Source organism: Miscanthus floridulus, chromosome 3 (genome assembly GCF_019320115.1).
Source record: "Miscanthus floridulus cultivar M001 chromosome 3, ASM1932011v1, whole genome shotgun sequence".
Lineage (NCBI taxonomy): Eukaryota > Viridiplantae > Streptophyta > Magnoliopsida > Poales > Poaceae > Miscanthus > Miscanthus floridulus.
In genome coordinates, this window is record NC_089582.1 from 132166607 (window position 1) to 132176935 (window position 10329).

The window sequence follows — 10329 nt, forward strand, 5'->3', positions numbered from 1 at the left end:
AGTAGTGCATTGGAATTCGGAATCGGATGACCCGATGGGGACTGGATTGGGTCCGTGTCGGAAAAAGCACTGGACTGGAATTGGATTGCAGGATTGGACTTTAAATCCGACAACCATGAATTGGATCAGAAAATTTTCAGCGGCATCTCAACAAAAGGAGCAAAAGATAATAATGCCTCATAGACATGGAGTGAAATCAATCGTCGACACGGAGTGACCTTTAACACGAGCAAACTCTAATATATTTGTTTGACGTCTTGGTATTTACATATGGTCTAGATAACCACGCATAATCACACCAAGTGATCTGGAACCGGGCACTGAGAAATGTATTGTGCAGACTACAGAATTACAACAATAGCTTTGGACTATAAATTGACCAGAGATTCAGAGGAGTATCACTGACAATGGACAAAACGCGGTGCAGTCTTTGCATCCTGCCATTGTGTTCCATCCATCTTGCGTTGCCCAAAATATCCTACTACCGCATCAATGATCATCAAAGGCGTCTTGCAACATGGCCAGAGAGAACTGAATCTGGCAAGAAGCTCCAAAACGAGGTGCATTCTTGAATTCTAATTTCTAAGCACGGGCCTCCACATTTTTCCCTTCCTTAAGGGATCGCCTACATGGAAGCCCTTGATACACTACTTACCATGCGAGTTAAGTCTTGGACAACTTCAGACATTGGTGGCCTGAATTCCGGTTCATGCTGCATAAAGTTTAAGGTTAGTCACACTGCATACCTTCATGCGAAGAGGATGTCAGATGTAGGATCAAATGTTTTTACCTGAATGCAGCGGCTAATAATGTCAGCGAAACGGGATAATGCCTTTTCAGAACATTGTCCTCGAATGGAGGGATCAACCATCTTCGCTATGGCATCAATATCATAGAGTTGAGAAGTGGCCCATCGCACTAGATGTTGTTCAGCTCGTGGACGTGAACTGCAAATTCCATTCCATGTGAAGTTGTTAGATTCCGTAGGTCAGAACTCAGAAATCATCTTCAAGAAAAATAAATGTGCCAGATGAGTGTAAAAAAATGGATTTGTGTTCTTTATTTCTAATGTTACCTGTCATAAGGTTTACGCCCTGTTAGAAGCTCCAACATAACAACACCGAAGCTGTAAACATCACTTCGATCACTTACTGATCCAGATTCATGCACTTCAGGTGCTTCATAATGGAATAAGGTGCGTCCGGACAACTGTCATGCAAAGTAAAATAAAGGTTTATAAGAAGATGGAATAATAGCATTCCCTCCCTTCTCATCAAACATGGATTCTACTATTCACTACTTTGAAACGAATTGGCAAGTTTTAATGAGAGCAATATATAATAAGTTCATAACCAAAACTCAAAGAATAGCATTGTATATGGAACTTTAATTTTAAAGCATCAAAATATAAAGAAAAAGATAGCCCACTAAAATCACATATGGTTACAAAATGGAAGGAGAAAACAAGCATGAGGTGGCAGGTACAGATGCAATAGAAAACTGTTACAGGCCAAAAAAACATCACGGCATAATGCATGTTTTAGTTATGTTTAGGTTCATATTTGTCTTAACAAATGTGTTGAAGTACAAATGAATTGTCCACAATCATACGATTTTGCAGCTCGGTATATATAAATGTGGCCAATAGTCCAATACAAACCCGTTTTCAAGAGACTGAACTAACAAACAAAGATACAATAGATAGCTCGGGATTGGCAAAATAGAAATAGCACCACCTTTAGTTACAAGCATCCTTAATAGGTAAGAGAAAATCTAATATCAAAATATTGTGATTAGCATTATTTTACCTGAGAAACTGATTTTGATGCTAATGATGCAAGGCCACATTCAGAAATATGCACAACTAAGGTGCTGTTGAGAAGAACAACAGATGGTTCAAAATTTTGATGTACAACTGGTGGTTGGCAACTGTCATGAAGATGTCTGCAAAAAGAAAAGATATACACAGCATTTTCAGATATCTTTTCAAATCACAGCACACAAATAATAATTAAAAAAATAGGATAGGGGCAATTTTATGTCTTCATACTGTAATGCTTTTGCTGCCTCCGCAGCAACTTGGAGGCGAGCATTCCATGATAATGGCTTGCTTGAGTCATCTACATGACGAAGTTCATCATGTAGGGTCATCTTGCTACAGTACTCATAGACAAGTAATCGCTGCTCAAACTCCGCACAGTATCCAACAAGACCAAGTATGTTAGGATGCCTCAGTTCAGAAATCCTCACAACTAGCTCAAGAAAGGCATCTACTGGCACTTTTGAGTTAGAAGTGTCGATCTTCAAAATTTCCAGTAGCTGCTTAAAAAATGAATACATAATTTCAGAGCTGATAACTGTATCATGAACCCAAACTTGAAGATAACAATTACTTGAAGTTTTGCTGAAGCATTTACCTCTCCATCAGGAAGCTTTGCCAGATATACCTTACCAAACCAGCTGTCTCTTATGATATTTTCCTCACTGAAACTATTGGTATATTGTTGGAGGGATGCAATGGAGAAGGACTTGACAGTAGTCGTCGATTCCACCTTTTCAACTGAAGGTACTCTTCCCTTTCTTGTACGAACACTTGATTTAACAATGACTTTTTCAGTCCGCGGTGCAATCGGCTGCGGGGGATGCAGTTGGTCCTCAACAAAATTATCAACCTTTTCCATATCAATCACGTGCTCTTTTTTATTCATTGTAACAACCCCAGGTACAGCTGCCATGTGATTGTTTGTGTTAACTTCCGTATGCTAAAATTTGCAGTGCACTGGAATAATAATTCTGGGTTCTGATGCAACTGAATTTCAACTCATTTACCTGCCATCGACGAATCTAAGTTCTGCCCATCCCTTCGACTTGGATCATAAACCACATTTGAAGTTTCTGCACAAAGCATTCTTTAAATGTAAACAGATTGAGGAAATGTGGGGCCTCATATGCCAGTATATCTGTTAATTCTCCTGTATTCAAACTTACACCGAAATAAAATAATAATAGTTACAATTGTGTGCATTTTCTTAGGGTTCAAGTCAGTCACCTGACGTTGGCATTTTTAACTTCTGCTCCTCTCTTTCATCAGAAACAACATTCGAAGCTGCTAAAAATATTGAAGATGTTAAAGGTAAGAGGGAAAAATCAGAGAGAAAGAGATATTACAGAATAGTGTCAAGAGAAAGAATTGGAACCTTTCTCAGCATTATTCTTGAGTTTTAGTGGTGACTCCTTCATTTCTACCACTTCCTTGATTTTAGGCTCTCCAAGCTTCTGAGGTACCCTTCCTATCTTGTTTTTCATATAAATATCACCTCTCGATTTTTTTTCTTTGTACTTGGATAAACAGTACATTGCAATTAGCACAAGAACTACTGCTAATACCACCCCAATAAGAATATATCCAACTAATTTGAGTGTAGTATGTTTTCCTGATCCTGAAGTACTTCCACCTGGAACACTAGAAGAATGTGCAGGTTCTTTTGAGGGGACATGCCCTGTTGAAGGTGGGACTGATGGTAATGGTGTTGGCGCCAAGGGAGGCTGCGCAGATGGAGCTATGCTGGTATTGAATGGGTTCCCATCCTTCCTGGGCAGTAAATTAAATTATATGAACACTGTGAACCCCCGCCAAAAAAAGGGCCAATCAAGGAGGTTCTGAGTTCTTACTTGAAGTTTGGCAAGTTCGATAATTTCACAGGCACGGGACCAGAGAAAAGATTGTTTTCAATGTTCCTGTTGAATTAAACAGTTGTCATGAAATAAGGCAGAAATTTCATTTCCCCAATTCATTTACCCTTCAGGAAAAGAAAAAACAGAGAATCTATAATGGAGTGGGCATACAAATCTTGGAAAGGGAGATCTTGCAACACATTAAGGGTTCCGGATATTTGATTGTTCTGAATATGTCTGCAATGATTGTAGAAAATGAGGTAATTAAACATAGTGAAAAGTCCATCACAAATGATAGTGCAATAGGCTTTCAGTACTCACAGGCTAGTCAATGCTGTCAAATTTCCCATTGAAGGTGGCAACGGACCGGTCAAGTTGTTGTCAGAAAAATCTCTAATTAAGATTGATTGTCATTGATAAGTAGCTTTAAATTATCTGTAGAATAACATTGTTATCCAAGTTAGAGTGCTCTTACAAATTTGCAAGTCCAGTGAGTGCTGAAAATACATCTGGTATCGCTCCAGTCAAATGATTGCTATTGAGTGACCTGCAAAATGAAAGAACATAGGAGGGACAGATTGAGAAACTATCATAGCAAGGTCTAAAGGCCTGTGAATTTGTATTGGCAGTAATATACTTACATGCTTGTCAAAAATGTAAGGGACGACAATGTACTTGGAAGGCTACCACTTAGCTGGTTAGCTGAAAGGAAACTGTGATTGACAGAAAGGTCTTGTAGTAAGAAAATAATCATGCAAGTGGATGGAAAGAGCAATAGAATGCTCGAGTAAACATACAATCTCTGCATTGTGAGTGGTAGACCATCTGGTATGGTCCCGCCGATATTATTGTTGCTGAGATCCCTAAATGAGGTAAATCAGGAAGCGTTAAGTGCCAACTTGATAGAATGTCACGAATTCTGAACCCAAACAGACTGGCATCACAAACTCTACAATTGTCAGCTTACAAGGTGATTAATGATGTGAAATTCCCCAAAGTGTTGCCCAGCTGTCCACCCAAATTTGCACCGCTGAGTACTCTACAAGAAGAACATGCTACATTGTTCAGTTAACCAAAAGGACTCACTGAGTTGAAATACTTCAGGAAAAATACATATGCACTGATCATACATGGAGGTGATATTTGACGCTACACATGAAACACCCTGCCAGTTCTCATTGCAGGGGTCACCACCATTTGAAGTCCAATTAGGCAGCTGTGGTGCTCCAAGTGCCGTGTACAAGCCATTTATCGCAAACACTGACAAGCATAAGAAAACACATAACATGGAAATTGTAGCGAGTCAGTAAATTAACCCATTTTCATATCATTGTAAGCATAAAACACACAATCTCAATCTGCGACCCTGCGTGATCTTTCGAACCCATAGCGATGTGTGTGATATACCCTGACCACCTGACGAATATTGAATCTTGAAAAATAGTGGCAGCAAAAAAAAAAGGATGTTGCATACCATCTTGCTCGTAGGTGTAGGGCCGACAAATCGGCAACGCAGAGAGTAACAGCAAGATGGCGGCGGAAGCAATCAGGGCTGACAGCTGCCGCGAGCGCCCCGGGTTGCCCATCACCAGAAGCATATCCGTGAGCAATCCTCCAATGTGGGCATTAGCAGACGTTCCTCTCTGATCTTTGGACACACTGATCAATTATGAGTCCCTGAGGATTACAGCCTGGGGTCAACAAAAAAAGGAGGGAACAGTATAACGCAGGGGACAAAGGAACGAGAGGCGCACGAGAAAGTAAACAATGCTGATGCGGGAAGATTCTCGGAACGCAAAAAAGAAAAAGGACCAAAATTCAGTATCAAACTCACAAGCATCTTCTGGAGGGAAAAAAATAACTCTCGCTTCTCGCAGTTACGCGTTTTAAAGAAATCACGACGCTTCTTATACTGCAATTGTTTTCAGGCATCTCTTCTCGCCTGTGTGTGAAAGCATCACTTGAAATTCGCTTAACATATCTTTCCAAAAAAAAAAATCGCTTAACGCCTTAACATCTTCGCATGGAAGAGAGCACACAGGTGGGAATGCAAAGCGGGGACGAGAGAAGAAGTAGAGCCGGAAAAACCAGGGACGCCAGACAACCTCCAGAATCCAGAAAGAAGAAAGGCGAAGAAGAAGAAGCCCTGATACCTGCAGCAGGATCCTGTCTCCAAGGCAGCACTGCACTGCACTGCGCAGCAAGCAAGTCCAGTCTCTGCCGCAGCCTCCGACGCCGACGCCGCTTTACCGAGACGCTCGCCACCGAAAGCAAGCGACCAGCAGCAGCGAGTGCGGTCCTCCTTTTCTCAGGCCGCGTTTTAAAGCCCCACTCCGCAAACTCGGAAAGACTTGCCCGCTAAGGATTCGCTCTGCTCGGTGGGGAGTGGAGGAGGAAGAGGAGAAAGGAGGATGGCGAGACAGGGACGGGGATAGATAGAGAGCTGGGTCGTCACGCACAGCACAGCTGCACAGATCTATCTATCCGCTCGTCGCAGTCCGTCGCGGGCGCCGGAAAAGGGGACAAAGCGGGCCGTGTAATGCGGCGGGACTGCGGCGAGGGGGAGCATCTGTGTTGAGTGCGCGCAGGCGAGGCGAGCGGAACAGCTGGGCACTCGGGGCAGGGCCGCAGGGGTTGTGGGGCAGGCAGGAAAAGGACAAGCCCCCACCGAAACGAGCCGCTTTTGAATTCACCGCTGCTGCCGCTGCCAGCGCCAGTGTCCATCGGCTCGCCGCTGGGAATGAGCAGTGCTGGCGACAGCAGCTGTACGGAGCAGCTCATGGGATTTTAGGTTGAAAAAAAAGTCTTAAGGGCAAGAAATTTCTGACTACTAACAGCCTACTTGTGTCCAGGTTTAAAATTAGAATTGTGTTTTTTTTATGGAGAGAGTACTATTTTTGAGCAACGGAATGGCCACATTGATGTTATTTAGTCAAAAAAAACTTATTATTTTAGATTAATCATGTCTGTGTTAAATAAATATGTTTTATTTTATACAATGTGTAGGCTCAAGGTCTTTACAACTGTGTCAAACAGCCCTTTAAGTTTCCAATTCCCGTCACATCTCACTCTTGCCATCCACACGTTCCCAATTCAGATCCAACATGAGGTCTTATTTCGAACACAGCGCATTTACAAGTTGCATGTTTTCATTACAATGCACATATATATTTGCTCGTAAATATAAATGACCTTGTCAAATTCTCATGCCATCTAACTCACCAAATAGTGAACCAATTTATTCATACAAATACAGAAGGCCTAAGAAAGAGAGCAAATAATCCCAGAAACAAGAAAAAACTTAGATGTTGATTAGTGAAGGTAGTTGTACATATCAATAGCCATAGGAGAGGATTATACCCCAGTCTTAACGTCTTACTTATACGGCTATATTCTTTTGGTGCGATTGTCCCTAAAACAGTGCCTATAGAGATCTATCAGGAGTACAGACAAATATCGATGTTTGTAGGCTATCACTTGCATATGTGCATTCTTATGGAGTGCATGTGTGGCTGTTCTTTTACGGCAAATGCTATGACGCGTACATCCGACGCGCCGACGCGCGTCCGACTACCATTCGCGACTCCACCGATCGCGCCTCACTTATCCGCCCATCCGACACCGCTTCACTTCACCCGCTCTCCCCGCACTCACACTTCACCCGCTCCGCCCGCTCTCCGCGCCGCTTTCCTGCCCGCTCTTCGCGCCGTCGCCGCGCGAGCTCCCTCCCTCCCTTCATCCCTCCGTCCCTCGCCCGTCCGCAACCTCCCTCCCTCCCTCCCTCCGCACGTGAGCTCGCTGCACACCCGCCCGCCCATGCTCCCTTCCTCCCTCCGTCCCTCGCCCTCCACGACCTCCATGCACCCTCACTCTCCCTGTGACCCGGCTCCCGCACCCCACCGGAGATGAGGACGACGGCGGCGGCTCTGATGAGGTAGGTCGCGGAGGGATCTGGATCTGAGGCCTTGCTCCTCCTCCTCTGAATCTAGATCCGAGCCCTCCTCCCTCCTCCTCCTCCTCTAAGGGATGCGGCGGTGGCTAGAGTTCCGGCGAGCTCTCGGGGGGTCAGATCTCGCCGTGTTGTAATGGGTTTTTTTATGTTGCAACAGATGATTTTAGAATGTTGCAATGGTTTTTTTAATTGTTGCAACATATGTTTTTGCAATGTTGCAAAAATATTGCTTGAGATGTTGCAGTATGTTTCAGTTGCTTCAATCTCATGTTGCAGTAGTTGTTCCATGTTGTTGCAAGTGTTTATTTCGAGTACTACCTCCTACCACCTCGTGAGCCTTTTATCCCGTCTTTCCAGGGCCGATTCCAGCGTACTCTAAAATTCACCGGGGGCACAGTTCCAGTTCACGTCACGTCATCTCTGAGAACCTGCGCATCGGCATGGCATCCGTTCCGCCCGTGTGCCTGTCGTCGCCATGCACGACTGCACGCGAGCGGGCGAACAACACGTGGATTTTCCTCCCTCTGTACTTTTCCGTCCGCACCATGCAGAATAACACTTCCTTTCCTACCGGCAATCCCAGCAAGACAGACATAGAAGAAGAAGAAGAAAAGGGCACTCGAATACCTACTGTCGAAGAGCATCATCAGCCTGTTCGTTTTGGCTTATACAATCGTAGATTATAAGCTACAACAATATTTTTCTCTCACACCAAATCAATCAGCAATACTTCTGGCTTATATTCCAACCAGAACCAGCAAGGCGCACGACGCTAGAGGCTAGACCGTCGGATCCACGCCAGAGAGGAAAGGCGACGAAGCTTTTTTTTAGCTCTTGGCGTGCATCCGCTTGGCGCTGTACGGTACGGTGCAGTGTGATTGGCTATCATCGTCAAAGTGGCGTGTTTGTTAAAGTGTAATCGCACCCACATATTTTAGTCGTGGCCAGCGATGGACACTGATGGTGGATACCCGTCGGTTTCCGGCTGTAACGGCTACTAAACGGCCCTGCCTGTACTTTTTGAAAAGTTAGGTGGTGTTTAGTTACTCAAAATCTAAACTTTGGCACTATATAAAAAGAAGATTTCTCGTCACATCAAATTTACGGTACATATATAGAGTACTAAATGTTGACGAAATCAAAAATAATTGTACAGTTTGGTTGTACTTTACGAAACGAACGTTTTAAGCCTAATTAGTCAACGATGGGACAATTATTACCAAATACAAACGAAATACTACAGTGCGATACAGTCATCTACAGTACTTCGCCGGCGCCGATTCCGGGCAACTACACGAGGGCTTAATGAAACAATGGCCAGTGCTAGGGGTCGGTCTAGCAGCCGTTGTAGCCGTACTCCCTCCGTCCCGATATGTTAGTCGTTTTGGCTCTGTGCTTGTGCAGCAAACAAGTATCTGAACCTAGACATGAAGGATGTATAGGTGCATTAAATATTATATGAATCTGGATATCTACTGACACTCCTAGAACGACACACAATGAGGGACAGAGGGACGTGTCAATCCCGGCGGCCGACGATCCGCCTCGAGTCGCCGAACTGACACGACAGGACGGCAGCACAGCATGTCCAAATCCTGGCCGAATCCAAATCATGGTGGATTTTATTACTGCGATCTGGGATAAAAAAAATAAATGGACTTTATTGTTAGTGCCATCAACGAGGAGTGACGGACTGACGGCTGCCCTCACGTGCATCGCTAACCCGGTAATCACGGATCATCTTGTCCTCGCCCGGTCGCCCCGCATCCCGGGAAAGTTAATTACGCTTAATCCAAGTTGCCCTGTTGTACGGCGCGACAAGGAGGCGCAACGAACCGCGCAAGTGAACAGGCGGCGTCGATCGGTGAGGGCATTGGATAATCGGGTTGGTGAAACAGTGGCCCGGATCCCGCCTGTCGTCTCCGTCCGCCCGTCGAGCTGCCGCGGCCGCAATTCCGCCGTACGGAGTAGCAGTAGATCTGGCTGGCGAGTGGCGACTGAGGTCTGACCAGTAGGGCTCGCCTCGGTGGCTACGGTCTCGTTGCCTCGCGGTGGTTAGGGCAGAACATTGACGGTGATTTCTATTTTTTTTAATTACATTGACAACTCAGCAATTTACTGAAGTGGTAAAGGAATTAATGTAGAGAGAGGGTATAGAAAGGAGAAACCGTTTCCTCCTCCAGGAACGACGTCCTCACGCGGTTAAGACACGAAGAAACGAGCGAAATCGCGTTGGGGAGAAACGATCGGTTTCTATCGCCCTCTTCCCGGATCCGGTGTGCTGCCGCCGGTCCAAGCTTCACGCACGCCGCACCTCAAATCCGCCGAGGCCCCGACGTTCGCGTGCGCGGCCCGCATCGCCCCATCCGATGCGCGCGCTCTGCTGCTTTCCGCTCGGCGGCCGACGGCGTCGGTGGCCAGTGCCTGCGCGGTGCCAGGCACGCAAGGCAGCGCGGTGCAGAGTACATGCAGGAGAACTCTCTAGACAGGTGCACGCGCTCTGCTGCTTCCCGCTCGGCGGCCGACGGCGCCGGTGACAGCTGCGCGGGGCCACGCCCAACACCGCGGCGTTCTGGAGCGCCTTCGCGAAGCTGGAGGCGAGGCAGAATTGCTGGCCATTACCCACGCACAGGTGAGCAGAATCTCGCTATAAAAGCCACACGCCGGCAAGATTCTTCCTCCGCTCTTCACCTCGATCCAAT

The 10329-nt window shown here is 45.6% G+C and overlaps 1 protein-coding gene across 5 annotated transcripts; it reads right to left on the reverse strand.

The window, feature by feature from the left end:
- Positions 1 to 219: 219 nt before the first annotated feature.
- LOC136542464 (protein STRUBBELIG-RECEPTOR FAMILY 3-like) lies at positions 220 to 6317 on the reverse strand. 5 transcript variants are annotated; one of them, XM_066534925.1, is made up of 19 exons: positions 5829 to 6317; positions 5150 to 5366; positions 4806 to 4935; positions 4643 to 4714; positions 4473 to 4538; positions 4317 to 4388; positions 4151 to 4222; positions 3997 to 4068; positions 3847 to 3912; positions 3673 to 3738; positions 3198 to 3592; positions 3050 to 3109; positions 2830 to 2895; positions 2418 to 2728; positions 2051 to 2322; positions 1809 to 1944; positions 1076 to 1209; positions 791 to 947; positions 220 to 712 (listed from the first exon to the last, which is right to left on the reverse strand). In XM_066534925.1, exons 2-19 carry the CDS (start codon positions 5271 to 5273, stop codon positions 626 to 628), a joined length of 2358 nt encoding a protein of 785 aa, XP_066391022.1. In that variant the 5' UTR covers positions 5274 to 5366; positions 5829 to 6317; the 3' UTR covers positions 220 to 625. The 5 variants fall into 5 exon arrangements, with proteins under 5 accessions (XP_066391022.1, XP_066391021.1, XP_066391024.1 ...); XM_066534924.1 differs by having other exon boundaries at positions 5150 to 5352; positions 5829 to 6316; XM_066534927.1 differs by having other exon boundaries at positions 3050 to 3106; positions 5150 to 5352; positions 5829 to 6315.
- Positions 6318 to 10329: the final 4012 nt, after the last annotated feature.

Coding starts and splice junctions, on each gene's coding strand:
- LOC136542464 (XM_066534925.1), bottom strand. CDS start 5,273: ATGCTTCTGGTGATGGGCAACCCGGGGCGCTCGCGGCAGCTGTCAGCC. Junction 4,715..4,805: donor GCGTCAAATATCACCTCCAT/GTATGATCAGTG, acceptor TTCTTCTTGTAG/AGTACTCAGCGGTGCAAATT. Junction 713..790: donor TTATTAGCCGCTGCATTCAG/GTAAAAACATTT, acceptor AACTTTATGCAG/CATGAACCGGAATTCAGGCC.